Here is a 19,955-nt window from a genome sequence, read left to right as displayed (position 1 = left end):
TCCTTTTTGTTTGTTTGTTTTGTTAAAAAAATGAAACAGAAAACTTGTCTTTCAGGTATGTTAATGCCAAAGGATATTTTGAAGATGTGGCGAATGCAATGGAAGAGGCAAAAGAAGAGATTTTTATCACAGATTGGTGGTTAGTATTTGTCCCTGGGGAGTTTGTTTGGAGGTCTCTATGTTTAGGAATATAGAACAGTGTTGTGCTGTTGTAGAATTGTACATTAGGTAAGACAGCAGTACTCACAGATGGTTTGGCCGAAGTCTCAACTAATTAATTGTAGTAGCCTCCACTAAAAGGTCTTTTCAAAAAACCTGGCACCCATGTATATTCTTAAAATATTTAGTTTGAACAGTTTTGTTTCTGTCTTTCCATTTGGAAGCAAATAACCAGTATTCATTTTAGTAAAGATTATTATGCAATGCAAATATAGGCGTAGAGGTAATGGAAAATAATCTTCCCTGGGTACCTTTCCTCATCTTGTTATGTCTGTCATGAGGTCCAATGAATATGCTTCCTCTGAATTGTCCCTTTGAAATTAGAATATTCCCATTTGCCTGTTGCTATTAAAATATCCATTGTAATGGTTAGCTTTTTTGGAGATGCATCAGGTTTCAGCTTTCTAATCCCCTTTAAAATCATCCATGAGAGTTATTATGTTTATTAAAGCCACTGAAAGTCTTGTACCTAAAACTCATTTAGCTCTTGGGAAATTTTCCTCCTGGAGTGGGTGTAGGCTTTGTAGTCTGACTTTAGTTCCAATTATCCATCTGCCTGGATAGTTAAAACCCATTGCAGATGCTAACATTTGCTACAGTGGAAATGAAAATGTCTTAAATATGTTTTCCTTCTTAGAACTTAGTTGCTTGAAATGCCCCCTGTTTTTCCCTATCCTGTTTCCTTCCAAATGCTCTCTTGTACCCAACTATGAAAATATCGTCATAATTCATTTCCTTCTAATTCTAGGTTTTGCAGGGAGGGGAGAGTAATTAGGAATATGAACGCATCTTCTTTTACTGTTTTGCCTCAGTGATGAGGAAATCTATAATTCTAGGGCATGCTTTCCCAATTGGCACTATTGACCTTTGGGGCCAGATAATTCTTTATTATGGGGGTGTTGTTCTGTGCATTGTGGGATGTTTAGAACCATTATCCCCGGCTTTTATCCACTAGATGCCAGTAGCAAGCTCCCAGTTGTGATAACCAAAATGTCTTCAGCTGTCATCACATGTCCCCTGGCAGGGCACAGTCCCTCTTGGTTGAGAACGATTGATCTAGATTCAATAGATAGGGTGTGTGATAGCGTGTCTGAGAACCTGCTTATTCTCATGTTTATGGAGGACCTTAATCTTGGCCTTTATATTCTTGCCAAATTTTTTCTCTTCTGTCAGTTACCAGGAATAAAAGAAAGTTTCATACTTAGAAGCTACCTCTTTGGTTGAATACTTTCTAAACACTTATGAGAGTAGATTGAAGCTTAATGTAGTAGGTATGGTCCTTTCAAAAGTATTTCTGAAAGTTTGACAGGGACATGAAAGAGACTGAAAATAGCATTTCCACTGAGCCCATATTTTCATGTTTTACACAAGCAAATAATATATATTTTGAAGGTTCTGAACACTAAAATAAAGACTCATTTAAACATCTAAAGAGATGGAACCTTGAATGTTTTTTCTTCTACTGTCAGCAAGAAAATAAATCAGGAGGTTATTGCTTTTTCATGACTGCACTAGGATAACATCTTATTACAACACTCTCTTTGAAATAAAACCTTTGCAGGAACTTCCCTCATCGCAAGGAAGAAAATACTTGTTGTGCAAGTATGTTGCAAAAGAGAGCATTCAGAAACTTTATCAAACCCTGATATATCTGGGTCTGAGAGAGTGAAAACCATAGTGAGAAAGTGCACATGACCTTTAGAAGTTTCCAATCTAATTCAAGAGACATCATATACATGAGTGAAAACTGTGTTAATCTGTTTCTAAAACAATTAGTATGCAAGCAAAGGCAGATTTAGTGAAATGAGAAGCAACCTGGGACCTAGAAGCTCTTAATTTCTTTATTTGTTAATTCATTTAACCATCCATCTTTTCATTTGTTAATTTATTCACTCATTCATTCCAGAGCTATTTAGTGAGCTGCCTCTATGACGGGTACTGAACGAGGCCATGTGTACAGAAAGATGAAAGAGAAGCAGCCCCTACCCTGCGACAATAGAGAGTCAGGAAGTCATGTGTAGAACAATGGATTAGGGCAGTGACTGAGCCTGCAGGAGCTGTGGAAGCTTCAACGGACAGAACGCTGGCCTGAGTCCTGGGTGATGGAGCTGTCCAGTTGAAGGCAGTGAATGTTTTTGACAGGGGGATAACCAGGACCAAGGCATAGAGGGGTGAGAGAGCACAGCAATTTTGGAGGAAGGTAGAGGTCGTAAACAGCTTAAGCATAGCATTCTTTGGGATGGTGGGTGGAGATAGCATTCAAAAGACGGGTTAGGGTCAAATTGTGAAGGGCCCTTCGTGAGCTGCTAAAGAGTTTGCATCCTTTGAACACTGGAGTCCTTTGAACTCCAGTGCAGTCCCTTGAACACTGGGAATCAGTGAACATTTTTAAGCATGGGAATTTTAATCAAATTTGTTTTCTAAAAGGGACCATTTTGGTTATAGTGTAGAAGATGAATTGAACAGTGGTTATAGAGACCATCTAGCGAGTTATTGTTGCGGTCCAGGAGAGGAATGGTGAGAGTCTCTGCTCAGACCACCTTAGGGGCCTTACTATTACTAACTTGGGGCAAGTCATATTCACCTTTCTAAGGGGTCATTTCTAAGGCATAGTTGAATAACATTAACAGTAAGTAGCCACTATTTGTTGAATTCTTACTAAACGCCAGGGACTGTGTTATAGATGAGAAAAGTGAGGCTCAGTGGGGCCGATTAGGAAACTGCCCGTAGCAACACAGTCTGTACGTGCTGGTGCTGGCTTGGATCCAGTGTGTCTGCTCTAGTGCCCACGTGTCATGGAGCTGCCTCTCCCAGGAGCCGACTGCACCGCATGGTGTGCAAGATCCCTTTTAGCTCTGACATTTTTTAAGTGCGGATTGGATTTTTTAAAGGTGCTGGATAAAGTAATAATCAGATTTGGGTAGATTTAGTCAGAAGAAATTTTCTGAAGAGGTAAATTCTAAGGTAGGCTGTCAGGTTAGAAGAGAGAATGATTCGTTAAACAGCCCAGACTATCTGAAAATTAAGGTGAAGAGTAAATCCTAGCTAGAAGTTAAAGGTATCAAAAGAGGTAGTTTCTGTGTAAAGATTAGTGAGCATTCCTCACTTGTTTATCTGTATCTACCAGGAGAACATATCTTATATGTCTTTTCTGTGCTTGCTGCTACTTCACGTCACCTGTGAACTACCCAGTGTTCACTGGAGTGAGTCCTAGAATGAGGATGGGTGCCAAGATGTGGCTTCCAGTCCATTGCTTTAACTTAGGACAGATGTATAAAGCATGGCTTAGATCAGCTTTCCTCTGGATGATGGTGATTCTCATTCCCACTGGTCAGCAGGGATGTTTGGAGCATGTGTGTTGAGTCTGCCTAGATTGGTTCTCTGCCTGGCCTGTCAGTGGTGAGGGTGCAGGTGGGGTCTGCCACAGTGTCTGTACTGAGTCCGTGCATTAAACAGGCCAGAGACAGACTGGATTAGTAAAACTGTAGAAAAATAAGAAAAACAATAAACAAAGATATTTAAAGGGGGAGTTTATCAGAGGAAGGGGAACAGAAACAAGGTCTCCTTTGAGCTGGAGACAAAGGCTCTAAAGTAAAAAAAAAACTCAGCATTTCATTTGGACTGGCTCACAAGCTAAGACTATTCTAAGTAGGAGACACATTTAAGTTGATTTTAATGTTATGTTTTTCAAATGGTGGGTTGCGACTCTTTAGTAATTATTTGTTAAAAGAATTGGGCTTCCCTGGTGGCGCAGTGGTTAAGAATCCTCCTGCCAGTGCAGGGGACACGGGTTCGAGCCCTGGTCTGGGAAGATCCCACATGCCACGGAGCAACTAAGCCCATGCGCCACAACTACTGAGCCTGTGCTCTAGAGCCCGTGCTCCGCAACAAGGGAAGCCACCACAATGAAAAGCCCACGCAGCGCAACAAAGAGTAGCCTCCGCTCACTGCAACTAGAGAAAGCCCGTGCTCAACAACAAAGATCCAATGCAGCCCAAAATAATAAACAAATAAAATAAATTTATTTTAAAAAAAGAATTTAGTGGGTTATGTTCAGAATTTTATTTAAATAATGAAATAGGATAAGAAAAGGAAGGAAATAAGAGAAAGGAAAGTTGCAACTTAAGTGGCAGTAAGGGTTATTATTTTGTGAAATTTTTATTTCAGTAGTCAGCAGAAGACTGATTGATAGGTAGGTAGATAGATAGATAAATGAAAATATTGGGGTGGATTCATAATGTATTCTTGTGGATTATGACCCAAAATGTTCAAAAGCCTCTGACTTTCAACAGGGTTGGCAAACTTTTTCTGTAAAGGGCCAGATAGTAAATATTTTAGGCTTTTCAGGTCACATACATACAGTCTCTGATGTATATTCTTCTTTGTGTGTGTGTGGGGTGTGTGTGTGTGTGTGTGTGTGTTTAATAACCCTTTAAAAATGTAACAGCCATTCTTAGCTCATGGGCCATACTAAAACAGGCAATGGACCAGATTTGGCTTATGGAGTACAGTTTGCTAAACTTTGTCTTAGAAAGTAGATTCAAGTTACTGTATTATATCAATACTAGGAGTTAAATATATGGTTAACGTGAGAAACTGTCAATCTGTTTTCCAAAGTGCTTGTACTAGCAATGTATGAGAGTTTCATCCCTCCTCATCATTGCAAGCACTTGGTACTGTTAGTCTTTTTTAATGTTAGCCATTCCAAAGGGTATGTAAGTAGTCTCTCACTGTGGTTTTAATTTGCATTAGCAACCTCTTTTCATGTTAAGCATATTTTCCTGTGACTTTTGGACATTTGTTTAGCTTTTTTGGAAACATATTCAAATCTTACTTTTCTTCTTTTTTTATTGGATTGTTTTCTTATTGCTAAACTGTAGAAGAACTTTATACAGTCTAGCTACAATTTGCTCCACTTCATTCTGGCCTCCATGTTTTCTGATGAGAAATTTGCAGTCATTTTGAATCACTGTTCCCCTCTTAAATAATGCATTGTTTTTCTTCTGAGTGCTTTCAACAGTTTCTTCCTGTCTTTCGTTTTCAGCAGTTTGATTATGGTATTTGAATTTATCCTGTTGGGAGTTCACTGAGCTTCTTGAATCTGTAGGTTTATATCATTCATCAAATTTGAGACATTTCCAGCCATTTTTTCTTCAAACTTTTTTCCTGCATTTCCCTCTTTCTCCTCTTTTTCTGAGTCTCTGATGACACAAATTGTGTCTTTTAGTATTGTCCCACAAGTCTCTGAGGCTCTGTTCATTTTTTTCAATCTTTTCTTTGTTATTCAAATTGGATAATTTCTCTTTATCTGTCTTTAAGTTCACTGATTCTTTCCTTTGTCACCTCTGTTCTGGTACTGAACCTATCCAGTGAGAGTCTGGTTTTTTGTAATTGTATTTTTCAGTTTGAAAATTTCTCTTTGGTTTTTATTTATATCTTTATTTCTTTGCTGAGACTTTCTGACTATCCATTCATTTTAAGAGAGTTCACCCTTACTTTTTGAAACATTTTTATAATATCTGGCAGAGAATTACATTAAATAATTCCAACATTTATGTCATTTTGGCATTGGCATTTGTTGAATGTCTTTCCTGCAAGTTGAGATTTTTCTGATTTTTTTGTATGCCAAGTAATTTTTTACTGTATTCTGGAAGTTTTGAATATTATGACTCTGGGTCTTGTTTAAATCTTATAGAGAATGTTGATATTTTTGTTTTAGCAGGAAATTGGCCCATTTGGGTCCATGCAGAATGTTGCAACCAGTCTTCTACCTGTGTGTTTTTAATGTCAGTTTTGTTTTCAAAGCCTTTACAGTGCTGTTTAGATCTGCCCCCACATGTGCTCCACCTAGTGGCCAATTTGGTCAGTGGTCTATTTCTTATTTCAGTTTTCAAATTCTTTGGCATAATATTAGGACCAAACCCATGCATGGGCAGCTTAGGAGTGAGCTAGAAATTCATAAACAACTTTATAGCATTGCTTTCCTGAGCTCCTCTCTCTCCATGGTATACCCACTCCTTATGGGTTGCCTGTGGCTTCCCTTTTTAGTCCTCTTGCTAGAAAGAGGCTTTATTTACCCTGCTCTGCCACACACTTTATTCAATGACACTTTGTGTCCAGAACCAAGCAATGGATATTTGTATTTTCCTCTTGGAACCACAGCTCTTCCATTGGAGAGGAAAGTTCCATTTCCTCATTTTTGATGCCTGTGGGCCCCTCCCTGCCACTACTATCACTGTCAGGAAATCCCACTCTTCCTCCTCAAGCCTGAACTAGAGGACCTCTGAGGCTCTCTCTACCAGTGCCAATGCCCATTTCCAGATTCTCCCTCCCAACTGCAAAATCAGAGGGAAAAGAATGGTAGAATCACCACTGGTTAGACAGTATGTCAAACTTTTTCTTCTTTCTGAGTATTGAGTCTTCCAATTCATAAACACTGTATATCTCTCCATTTTTTTAGATCTTATTTAAATTTTCTCATCAGTGTTTTATACTTTCCATATACAGGTCTTGCACTTATCACTAAGTAACTCATGTTTTTTTATGTTATTGTAAATGGTATTTTTAAAAATTCATGTTCTAATTGTTTACTGCCAGCATATGGAAATGCAATTGATTTTTTATATTGACCTTATTTACTGCAGTCTTGCTTAGTTCACTTACTAGTGTGAATAGCTTTTTTGTAGATGCCCTAGGATTTTTCCCATAGATGATCATGTGATGTGTGAATAATGACAGTTTTCCTTCTGCCTTCCTAATCTGCATGCCTTGTATTTCTTTTTTTCTTTTTCTTTTTCTTTCTTTTTTTTCCTTATTGCATTGGCTAGCATCATGAGTAAAATGTTGAATAGAAGTGATGAAAATGGACATCTTTCTTGTTCTCAGTCTTAGAAGAAAAGCTTTCAGTCTTTTATTATATGCTTTAGGTAAATTTTTTTAATAGGTGCCTTTTATTACTTTAAGGAAATTCCTTCCTATTTATAACATATTGAGAGTTTTTATTCTGAATGGGTATTGAATTTTGTCAAGCCTTTTTTCTGCATGTATTGAAATGACCATTTTTTTCTTTTTTTCTGTTAATGTGCTGAATTGCATTGATTGATTTTCAACTTTTAAACCAACCTTGCATTCTTAGAAATAACCCCACTTTGTCATGATCTGTTATCCTTTTTATAAGTTGTGATGTTTTGGTAAAGATTTTTACCTCTATGATCGTAAGGAATATTGTACTTAATTTTTTTCTTTTCTTGGATTGTCTTTGTTTGGTTTTGGTGTTAGGATAATGCTAGCCTCATTGTATGAGGTGGTATTTCCCCTGCCTTTGTTTCCTGAAAGAGTTTGGGTAGGATTGATATTATTTCTTCCCACTTAAATAAGAAATCTAAAAGTCAAACTCCTTTTTTCTGTTTTAATCTAGCTAGTTTGTCAATTTTATTAATCTTTTCAAAGAGCTAGATTTTGGTTTCATTGAGTTTTGTCTACTGTTGCTCTGTTTTATATTGCACTGAGTTCCATTCTTATCTATTATTCCCATCCTTCTTCTTACTTTTTCTTAATTTATTCTTTTTTTCTATCTTCTTAAGATGGAAGCTCTGATCATCGATTTTAAGCTTTTTTTCTCATACAAACGTTTACAGCTATAAAATCTTCTAAAAGGAGCATTTACTTAGAAGCACATTTCAACATCTCTGAAGTCGTAATACATCATACACTTAATAACATCTTATAGTTACAGCTGTCATTATTTTTTCTATCTTAGTGATACACACAGTAATGATGCATCTTACAGTCAATGGTGTCCTAAACTCAATGAAATGTAGTATTACACAGTTCTTTTGAATTTTGCTTAGCTAATAATTACTTAGTTAAAGATCTTTTTTTTTTTTTTTTTTCTTGTGGTATGCGGGCCTCTCACTGCTGTGGCCCCTCCCGCTGCGGAGCACAGGCTCCGGACGCGCAGGCCCAGCGGCCATGGCTCACGGGCCCAGCCGCTCCGCGGCATGTGGGATCCTCCCGGACCGGGGCACGAACCCATGTCCCCTGCATCGGCAGGCGGACTCCCAACCACTGCGCCACCAGGGAAGCCCAAAGATCTTGACATAATGATGCTTGTGGGTCATAGCTATTCTCTCCTTGCCTTTGTTTATACTTTCAGTTTTTATAGCATGACTATTTTTATCTTTTCACATAGTATCCTCAAAATCCAGGTCTCCTTGAGAGCCTGCATAAGATCCTCCAAAGCATCTAATAGAATACTCTGCATCCAGGGTACACAATGCTTTTAGATTTAAAAAAAAAGATGATAAAGACTTAATTGCAGAGTATAGACCTGAAAATGGCCCCAAAACTGAAGCCCTCTGAGCCCATAATTAATGTGTACATCAAAAATTGCAAGTGTATATATGTTGTTGGGTATGTCCTACTTTCAGTGAACTAGCAGTGCTCAATGACACACTTTTCTATTTAAAACAGATCTGTTTTTTTTGTTTTTTTTTTGTTTTTTTTTTTGTTTTTTTTTGCTGTACGCGGGCCTCTCACTGCTGTGGCCTCTCCCGTTGCGGAGCACAGGCTCCGGACACACAGGCTCCGCGGCCATGGCTCGCGGGCCCAGCCGCTGCGCGGCATGTGGAATCTTCCGGGATAGGGGCACGAACCCGTGTCCCCTGCATCGGCAGGCGGACTCTCAACCACTGCGCCACCAGGGAAGCCCAAAAACAGATCTGTTTTTAATTCATCTTAGATCTTTTCCTATCAGTTGCTGCATTTTTTTGTTTGTTTGAGTTGTTTCCTATTCTAAACTAAATATGTTAATATTTATACTGTACACACCCTTCTGTTTGTCTGTTTTCTTATTTATCTTACCCAGTATGAGTTTCTTTAGATACTTTTTTCTCTGGGTTTTTATTTTCTTTAACTGAATGAAACAGAGTGTAAAATTATTTCTTTTAGTCTCTTTAGCTCCTTAAAACCCTGTTGTTTTCACATGCTTAGAAGACTCCCTGGCTAAGCCAGTATTCCACCCTAGTATTCTGTAAGGCTTTGATCCTTACACAGTCTACCCCACTCCTCCAGGTCTAGCATTTCAGTGGATGAAATTTTCTTTATTGTTTTTGTTTGTTTGTTTGTCTTTCCCATTATAGAGGAGGTACACTACTTACCAGTTTAACTCAGGCAATAATTTTGAACACACCCCCAAGGGAAAAAGTGACGTCTGTACTGTGCTGCTTGTGGCACTACTAAGGAGAAGACCCCAGGGGTCCATTCTCACACTGGGAAAAGTTCATCTATCAGCAAGCCTGCCTTCTTCCCTGCTCAGAAAGCCCCAGGTTCCCATGGACACTGCTTGGTATAGGAAGTCAGTGTTCATGTTTATCTATTAGAACACTTTTGGTCTAGGTTGCTAGAATGCTCAACTAAAGGTGGCTTAAACAATGAGGATTTGTCTCATTGAATGAGAAATCTAAAGTTAGGCAGTACTAAAGTTGGTGAAGTAATCCAGTGATTTCAGGGTTCTGGCTTTGCCCTTAAATTTCCATTTGGCGGCACCTCTCTAAGCATCACCCCCCCATACAACATCCATCCTAGAGCTGCTTTTCATGGGTTTTTTTGTGTGTGTGCGTGTGTCTCTTCCTTTCATCAGAGAAATGACTTTTCCATTAACCCCTCGTGTACCTCCTCATATATCTCATTGTACAGGATTGTGTTATTTTGTGCTGGGGTTGCACAGGAGTCTGGGAAAGCAATTATTTAGAATATTCACATTCAGTCATGGGAGGTGGGCTCTGACAGCAAGGAAGGAGAAGGTGGATAGTCCGTAGTACCTGTAAGTGTGTCTATGTATGATGTGTGAGTAAGATAGAGAAATTGAAGTTGACTTTTTTGGGGTAAAGGCTGCTGTTCCCATAAGAAGTTGTACGTGAACTCAGAGTGGAACTTTGGATGACCTGCCACAGTGGAGGATGGTGATGGCATTTGAGCTAAAATTGCCTCTGCTTCCTATGACACAATCAGAACTTTATATTTTGTTTTAGTTTCTTGAAATCTTGATTTCATGATTTCAGGTTGAGTCCAGAAATCTTCCTGAAACGGCCGGTGGTTGAAGGAAATCGTTGGAGGTTGGACTGCATTCTTAAGCGAAAAGCAGTATGTACTTTCCTAACAAATGCTGATATAATTTTAAAAAGTTTATTGCCTCTGAAATGCCTTTTTTTCCCCAAAGCCCTTCATATACACTTCTAACTTTTTTCTTTAGAGCTTGACAAAAAGTAGAATGCTTACTGTTTTCAAGTTCATTTGGTTCTGATTTTTTTCCCATTACTTTTGAATCATAAATATTTTCACCTAATTCACAGCATGGATTATATTACCAAGTCTAATTTTTTGTTTTTTAATCAGTTGTAGGCAGCTAATTTGTTAGGCAAAAAATTGTATAAAATTTCATCATTGAGTAATAAATGATGAAATGAAACATAGAATTTTATTTATTTATTTTTCATTATTTTGTCATTTGAGCAAAATTCAAAGGCATCTGAGAATGATTTCAGTCAGATGGGGTCAAGCTGATGTTGAAGCATGTCAAATGGAAGGACATAAAGAATTGGTGGTTCCAGTTTGGGGACAGTTCATGGTAATAGTGTGAAATAGTGTGACCCTGTAGATCCTGGGTGAGCACTAAGTGTGCTTTTTTTGTTATAAAAAGTAAACAACTGAAGCAGTATAGACTCACCAATGACTACTTTACATTCATATTTCTAATGAAATTTTTTATGTGGTTGGCCCTCAACCGAGTTAAATTAAGTTGAATTAGAATAGTTGAATTAAGTTCAATTTATTATTAATCATGTCCAAATTAGGGAGTACTAGTAGCCTTTTTACTATTATTTGAAACTGTCTTAATTTTTAGAATTCTGTCATTAAACATTGTAGCATATTTGTAGGTCCTAAGTAATTGGGGTTAGTATCAATATTTCCTATTTCTCACAGCCATCACTTATTTCTTTTTTCCATCCTCTACATTCCACTACCCCTTTCCCACTCACCTTTCCCCCTTCTTTCAATGTCTTTTCCCCATGCCTTTAGTTTAGGATATCTGGGGATAGTATAGGCAGACCTCACTGTTGATATTAAAGGCAAAAGAAGTTGATTGTCTTTATTTCAGACACATGTTCTGCCAAACAGCATCATTTTCAAGGCTAGTCTAATCTGTTGTCTCAACAGACTTCCATTCACAAAATTGGAAATTCTGGTCTTGAAAAGCATTATTTGCATATTCATTAAATAATCCATCATATAGTTACTGTGTCTTCTCTGAGCCTGGTACTACACTAATTACTAAGGATGCCATGTGTGTGAATAGGATTCCATCCCCGCCTGTGGAGAGCTTGCTGAAGGACTCGTGTCCTGGGCTTAGTCCTAGCCTTACCAAACATCTTTCTACATATTGAATGGGCTATAACTTTCTCCATGTTTCTCTCTGTGAAATGGCAGCTTTCCCATTTCTCCTCTAAAAGTAAACTCCAGAAACACCATTCTAATAAATTTTTCCAGCCTTGCCTAGTGATCATCAATCATAGCAGAAAATCCTCTCCTCATAGAACTTATCCGATACTTTACTCTTTTAGGTTTCAATTAACTTGTTTTTGTTGAATGCCTCTTACATGCAGGGCACTTGGCTAATCACATGGGAATGTACAAAAATAAAAGACACGATTCTTGACCTAAAGGAGCTTAAAAATCTACACAAGAGTAGTCAGCTGGGTACAGAGACAGTGCCAAGATTCAAAGCAGGAGGGAGAGCATTGGGTAGGTCTGATGTGGAAGCCCCTCACAACATGAGGAATTTAGGGCATTTAGTATGGGCCAGAAATTTTAAAAGAAGAGCTTTCTAGGTATAGGAAGTGTGATGAGGAAACATTCTGGATGCAGGAATTCATAAGGCCTTGTCAGTCACAGCAAGGTGACAAAGTTGATGACACCTGAGTGTTAGCATAGGTAGGATGGGGGATCAAGCTGGAAAGGCAGTTGGGATGTCGAGGCTTTGTGAGTCAAGCCAGTGGTTTGCACTTTACGGACGACAGTGGGGAGCCACTGTGGGGGGTATGATGGAAGAAGGGTGATCTGATAAAAATGGTGTGTTGGGCGGTGAATCTGGTAGTAGGAGGAAGTGGGAAGAACCCAGAGTCAGAGAGCTACATTTTAGATCACGTGCATGTGAGGTGCCTACAGGACATCTTAGTGTACTCCAGAAAGCTAGTTGCCAGATCAGGGCTCAGGAGGCAGGTCCTGAAAACCTGGTCCTCCACTTCATGGTAGCTGGCATGTGTTTGTTTATTCCCCTCAGCATATCTGTCCAGGTCCCTTTTCTGTCACTATCATGGCTTCTCTTTGCTTTTATGGCCCATGAATCCTGAGAGGTATCAGGCGAATACCATGGCCAGGTAAATAGTGCTGCCTGATAACCGTGCTTTGTTTGTTTCAATTTCATCTGCTTTTTGAAACTTGTAATTTTTAAATTGCCTGAAATGATTTTTTAAATCCTAAGGAAATAGTAATACTATTAAATATTAATTTCTCAGTGGTACATTTAAGAGAATTGCTCTTCCTTAATCCAGTTACACAATATTATTAAATTTTTAACATTCAGATCATTCCAAATTGACATTTCATATGCTCATAAACACTGCTTCACATAAATAATTTAGTTTCTGAAAGCCACTAGCTTCACAAAGTACTGGGTTTAAAATAACATTTATTCTTGCATTAACGGGTCCCAGAGGTCCACAACGTTGATTGAAATGAATTATTTTTTTCTTCTATCTGATTGTGCAGATCTTTGGGGAGAAATTTAGTGTCTCTGCCTTATAGCCAACATATAGGCAAACATTTCTTTTTTTTTTTTTTTTTTTTTTGCCGTACACAGGCCTCTCACTGTCGTGGCCTCTCCCATTGCGGAGCACAGGCTACGGACGCGCAGGCTCAGCGGCCGTGGCTCACGGGCCCAGCCGCTCCGGGGCATGTGGGATCTTCCTGGACCGGGGCACGAACCCGTGTCCCCTGCATCGGCAGGCGGACTCTCAGCCACTGCGCCCAAACATTTCTTTTAATGGATGTTTCTTGGGGGGAAAATACAATATTTTGTTTCTCTGATAATAGCCAAGTTGATATTTTCCTGTTTCTTTGGCCTTCTGATATGCAGTGTCATCATTTAAAATAGTGTAAGCCAATGTTGAGAGGCAGACTGCTTTAACTCAAAGCAGCATCCCAGGGTTTTCACAGTTCTGCATTTATTGCACTAAGAAGTGAGATAAGTTGCATCATAGTTATCGTAACTGCATCCCTGTATCCAATTTGTATACTTTAACCTTAGAAATATGTGATATTTCTGATGAGACTTGCACCAAAAGATTCTTCAAGTGCAGCCACCTGGAGACTTAACAGAACCTAGGTTCTCAGGGAGGATTTTGTCATCAGGTTAATTTCTTTCTGTCCTGGGCCACAAGGCACATTCTAGAGTTGCAGTCAGTGACCAACAGGAGGGAAAGACATCCAGGTTTGTCAAACGAGATGAATAATCACATCACTGCAGAGAAAATCAAAGGGAATCTTACCAAAATGGTGGGCTAGAAGGGCATGGCAGGGAAGGAGGGAAGGGATCTTCAACCTTAAGGACTGTGCTTTGAACAAAACTGGTTTTAAAAAAAGGCGCATGAGCATGTGTGCTCTTACATCCCAGTGCTGCTTACATTTAAATGGTGAGGATACGATTTTTTTTTATCCTTTACTTTGCATGTTCCTAAAATATCGCACACCTCCTCCACCTCCCATCCCCCACCTCCACCGGGAAGCTCTTGACAAGTGATGCTCCTGGAGATGTGTTAGCTAAGCTATCTTTAGGCAATGGACAAACTTAGCTACATTTAGAAAATATTTGACCGCAGTGCTTGAACAATCAGAGAAAAAGCTGGCTCAGAAGCAAAGTCTCTTGATTTCAACTATAAAAGATGTTTATTTTTCACTTTCTTCACATGCATTTGTATGTGTAAAGCACCTAAAAATTCCTACTGTTAATAGTATTATATCTGCTCTACTTGCTTAAAAACTAATTAGAAAAGAGGGTAGAACTTTTATCTTTTTAAACTCAGGTGTCATAAAGTTTATTCTGTGGAATCCTTGGGTTAGTTGACTGCAGCAGAGATAAGAAACGCGGCATAGAAACGTAAGAAGCACAGTCAAGTCCAGGCTATTTGTTTTCCTACTTCCCCTATTAATACTTTTCTTCTGAGCAAAAAGTAATTTCCCCTGGGGTCACTAAAAGGCATTGGTAAAACACTGGATACTTCAAAGTGTATTTTTGAAATTACAGAATTAACATCAGTCCCTTTTTTTTCTAATTGGGCTTTCATTTTGCACAAATACTTCCCATATTTTGTATAAGTCTGCACTATTATGGCCCAACAAATGCCTTCATTCCCAAGGGACGTATTTTGCTTTGCCCTTTTAGTTTAGAGTTTATGGCAGTGTTGTAATGCCTTGACCAAAAGAAGAGGAATTTATTGCTTTATTATCACAGGAATCTTGTCACTAATTAACTGTTTATTGTGGACATGGGCATAAGTAAATAATTGTAAACCAGACTACGTAAAAATGAACTTTTTATATTTAATTACTTCCTTATTAGTCATTTCTATTTAAGCTAAAATGACTTAAAAGTCTCTATCCTATTTCCTACTGAGTTATTTATTTCAATGTGAAAAGACACAGTATAGAAGAAAATGTCAGGTATTAGTAGATGGAGGATAATGCTACAATCCATTAGCATTAAAATCTCTGTTATTTAAAAAATCCATTAGTTATGCAGATAAATGGAAAATTGTAAGATTCAGGCCAGTTCCTAATTTTCAATTACTGTACTTCATGGGTAATAATCTCGTAAGCCTAAGGAGCAGAATTTCATCCATTTAAAACAAATGAACTGTGATGAAAGATGTCAGGTGTAACGTTCTATAATTTAGGTTGAAATTAGGGGTCTTAAACTTTATATTATGTCATTCAATGGGAGGCTATTTTTTAAACTGCTATTCAGTGCTGAATCCTAAAATATTCAAATAGCAAAGTAAATCTGAATAGTAGAGGAGAAAAATAAAATAATGTTCTAGTTTTCATTTAGAGTGCTTACTGGCCAGATCGTTAGAAATTAATCTGTTCACTTCCTGCCTGCACTTTCCCTTCCTTATTTCTTTACTCAAGTCTGTACTTATGTACTTGATTACAACAATAGTTGCATAATATAATAAATAACAAGCAAGTTCCAAAAGTCAGCTGTTAACCAGAGAAATAAAATGACATATGGTTTGTTTTTTTTTTTGTTTTTTTTTGCGGTACGTGGGCCTCTCACTGTTGTGGCCTCTCCCGTTGCGGAGCACAGGCTCCGGGCACGCAGGCCCAGCGGCCATGACTCACGGGCCCAGCCACTCCGTGGCATGTGGGATCCTCGCGGACCGGGGCACGAACCTGTTTCCCCTGCATCGGCAGGCGGACTCTCAACCACTGGGCCACCAGGGAAGCCCCAACATATGTATTTTTAATCCTGTTTTTTTTCCAGAGCAAGAATGGGTCTTCTCTTAGTACTCAGATTTCTTTAATGCAGTCCAGAATGTAAATCTAGTGTATCCCTTCAAAAATATGCACACTTTTCAGATATTACTAACACCAAGTAAGATAGCATTAGTATTTTGAAGTGATGTGTTATTATAAGGATTTAGGGGCCAAAATATGCTTTTTATTGGCAGAGCAACATTGGGGAACTGTATATATTTTTGGTTTACTCCAAGATTTTACATCTTGCAGCCTAAAAATATTAACTTTTATGTTATTTCACATTTTTATAGCATTGCAAAAATATCCAGTTCTTATAAATTAGATGTGTTCAACCAGTAAGTCTTAAATTTGTGACTCAAATGTATTATGAACAATACCTAATTACCATGGATTATATTTAAACTGTAACTAAATTATTCACTCTAGTTTATTAGATATGCCTGCATCTCAAATACTCTAGAAAGGATTATGGAAAATTTCTTGCCTTAAATCTGTAGGATATTAAATGCCTAGGTGTAGCTACAATACTCAATATGCATGTAATATGTTTCAGGATGCTTTCAGAGCTGCTGAGTACAGTAAATGCAAATTAAAATGTTGCAAACTGCACAGCAACACTGAGGATGCAAACCTAAAAAGTAAAAAAGTGATATAAGAAGTGGGGGTAGGGCTTCCCTGGTGGCGCAGTGGTTGAGAATCTGCCTGCCAATGCAGGGGACACGGGTTCGAGCCCTGGTCTGGGAGGATCCCACATGCCGCGGAGCAACTGGGCCTGTGAGCCACAATTACTGAGCCTGCGCGTCTGGAGCCTGTGCTCCGCAACGGGAGAGGCCGCAATAGTGAGAGGCCCGTGCACCACGATGAAGAGTGGCCCCCGCTTGCCACAGCTAGAGATAGCCCTTGCACAGAAACGAAGACCCAACACAGTCATAAATAAATAAATTAATTAAATTAAAAATAAATAAATTAATTAAAAAAAAAAAAAAGAAGTGGGGGTAAATAAGATAGGGCTTCCTGGAGGAACTGTATGTTGGTGGTGGAACTGTGTAAGCGGACAGGGATGGGGGAGGACATTCAGGTGTCAGGCAATTTATCATAAGCTAAAACCTTGTCACCGCCCAGAACTAGGAGAGAAAATACTAGTACTTTTCTATACTACCAGCAGTTGGATATTTTTTGATGGTTAATATTAAGAATAAATATTATTTGTATAGCATATTAAAGTTTAGGAGGCAATTTTGATTTAATTTGACCTTCACAACGGGCTTGTCTACTTTCTTTTAGGTCCAAGGTCTAAGGATGGATCAATGTTAATTTCTGTGCTGCTGCTAAAACTCAGGGATTTTTGAATGTTAGAGAAGATGACTTCTTCAGAAGTCATTTCAGTGGTGAAATAGACATTAATGATTTAATTATGGCTTAAGAGTATGAACCAATACATTCACCTCTGAAGACTGAGAAATGTTTTTTCCACTGAAATAATTTTTTAATAAAGAAGAATTCTATGAAAATACCCCCAGAAACATTTAAGGCATGTTTAGCATAATTTATTGCATCAGAGTTTTAAAAACACTGTTATTTCAATTATTTGTGGTATAATAAAAACAAGCAGAAGATCCTAATCCTGTAACATGAATCAGGTTAAAACTTTCCTCAATGTCAAGTGTTCTGAGATGTTCAAAGTTGTAAGACTATCAGATACTTTTAGTATTTAAGTTGCAATTTCAACTTTCTGGATATAATTAGTCAAATATTGACTGTCTCAGTATGACAAGTCATAGAATGGAAGGGAGATAAATTTTTACTTTTTATATTTGTGTCTTAATATACACTTATGTTTCACCTTCTTGTATTGCATTTTTCATTAAATATTTTACTATACTTGTTTATAGAAGAAATTTTTAGAAAGTACAATGCCCCAGAAACGAAGAAGAAAAAGAAAAGCATAACCTACCTCCAGAAATTCTTATTCCTCCCTGTGTTTTCTCTTGTGACAGCAACAGGGTGTGCGGATCTTCATTATGCTCTACAAAGAGGTGGAACTTGCTCTTGGAATCAACAGTGAATACAGCAAGAGGACTTTGGTGCATCTACACCCCAACATAAAGGTATTCAGGTCATCTTGCTTAACAATGTTTCTTCTTTATTATTCTGTAGTTTTTCAGATACATTTTACTTTGAGCAGTGGTAATCTTTAGAATTCCCTAATGTATATTTTGAATAAATAATATTGTGAACTTCTCAGAAATAAAATAATTATACTTTCTTATACTTCTGATCTTGATGGAGTCAGCAGAGTTCTCATTTCTGCTTCTCTTACCCTGATAATTTAGCCAAGAACATTCTTCCTAGAGATGTTTTAAGAGCGCTGTCAAGTTTCTATACTCCTCATTAAGGTTATCCTGGAACCTCTTAAATGTGATCTCCCTGGGATATCCCTTGAACACTGATGGCAACAAAGAGAACTCCTTTAGGATTTAAAGTGCTCTCCTTAAAAGCACTTTGTATAAAGTACTAGTAAAGTGAATAAACATGATAAGCAATTTGAAAAAAGCCTTTTGATATTTTACCAAAGACCTGAAGCCTATCAGTAAATATTGTCGCCCAGTCACTGAGCTACATCAAGACAATGAATTAATCTTCAGCAGGCTTAAAGTATATAATGATTATATATTTCACCTGATTAAAAAAAGATATTCCATGTAAATAATAACCAAAAGAGAGCAGGAGTGGCTATGCTAATTTTGGACAAAATAGACTTTAAATCAAAAAAGTTTACAATAGATAAAGAAGGACATTATATATTAATAAAAGGTTCAATGCAGCAAGAAAATGTAATAATTATAAACATTTACATACCTAATACTGACCATCAAAATATATAAAGCAAACATTGAAAGAATTGAAGGGTGAAATAAAACAGTTCTATAATAATAGTTGGACACTTTAATATCACACTCTCAATAATGGACTGGTATATACATACAATGGAGCATTTTTCAGTCTTAAAAAGGAAGGGGGCTTCCCTGGTGGCGCAGTGGTTGAGAGTCCGCCTGCCGATGCAGGGGACACGGGTTCGTGCCCCGGTCCGCGAGGATCCCACGTGCCGCGGAGCGGTTGGTCCCGTGGGCCGTGGCCACTGAGCCTGCGCGTCCGCAATGGAGAGGCCACAGCAGTGGGAGGCCCGCATACCGCAAAAAAAAAAAAAAAAAAAAAAAAAAAAGGAAGGAAATTCTGACATGTGTTAAAACATGGATGAACCTTGAAGACATTATTCTAAGTAAAATAAGCCATTCATAAAGACAGATATTGTGTGATTCCATTTACATGAGATACCTGGAGTGGTCAAATTCATAGACAGAAAGTAGATGGTAGTTGCTAGATTTTGTGAGGAGAAGGGAACAAAGAGTTTTTGTTTAATAGGTATAGAGTTCCAGTTTTGCAAAATAAAAAGTTCTGGTGCTGGATAGTGATGATGGTTGGCACTATATGAATATGCTTAATACCACTGAACTGTACACTTAAAAAGGTTAATACAGTAAATTTTATGTTATGTGTATTTTACCACAATAAAAACATGTTATTAAAAAATAAAGTTGCCTCCAAAGTTTTTGGAATGTTTCTACTTAAAGACATACAAAAATAGGTCAGTCTGGGATTATTTAGGGAGAATTCCGTTTGAAACCAGGAGGTTAATAACTTCTTAAATTACCTTTAAAATCAAGAGCTGCCAAAACATCTATATCCCTATATCAATATGATTACTAGTTCAACTTAATGACTGCCAAAATATCAATATACTTATTAAAAATTTTGTCAGAGATAGGTGTAGGCTAAAAAGTTTTAGTGTTTTTTATATAACATATAACATAACCCTTTTGGGGGAAAAGGGAATCTGCTATTCCATTGAACTGACTTTTATTGAAATATGCAGCCAAATTTCAAGCTAAAGGGCAGCTTCCCCCATATGTGAGGGGTCCAGGGTGGTCAGGGGAGTTTTGAAAAGTATCCAGGGGTAAATACTGAGGATAAAATAAATAAATACTCTGCTAAATACTGAGGATAAAATTAGAAGTTTGGGGATTTTCTTTGATGTATAGATAGCACATTTTAGCATTTGAATTGTAGGAAATGTTGTT

At 37.9% G+C, this 19,955-nt stretch overlaps 1 protein-coding gene across 3 annotated transcripts in view; it reads left to right on the top strand.

Moving 5' to 3' along the window:
- Nucleotides 1-19,955, top strand: part of PLD1 (phospholipase D1) — a 220,911-nt gene that overhangs the window by 119,916 nt on the left and 81,040 nt on the right. For all 3 annotated transcript variants that reach the window (XM_081234557.1, XM_081234558.1, XM_081234559.1), the window contains exons 11-13: nt 56-139; nt 10,281-10,362; nt 17,814-17,924. In XM_081234557.1, coding sequence (XP_081090683.1) covers nt 56-139; nt 10,281-10,362; nt 17,814-17,924 — 277 coding nt within the window. The remainder of the gene's footprint in view (nt 1-55; nt 140-10,280; nt 10,363-17,813; nt 17,925-19,955) is intronic.

This window comes from Mesoplodon bidens, assembly GCF_964165515.1.
Source record: "Mesoplodon bidens genome assembly, chromosome: 5".
Classification (NCBI taxonomy): domain Eukaryota; kingdom Metazoa; phylum Chordata; class Mammalia; order Artiodactyla; family Ziphiidae; genus Mesoplodon; species Mesoplodon bidens.
This window is presented reverse-complemented; position numbering and strand designations above follow the sequence as displayed.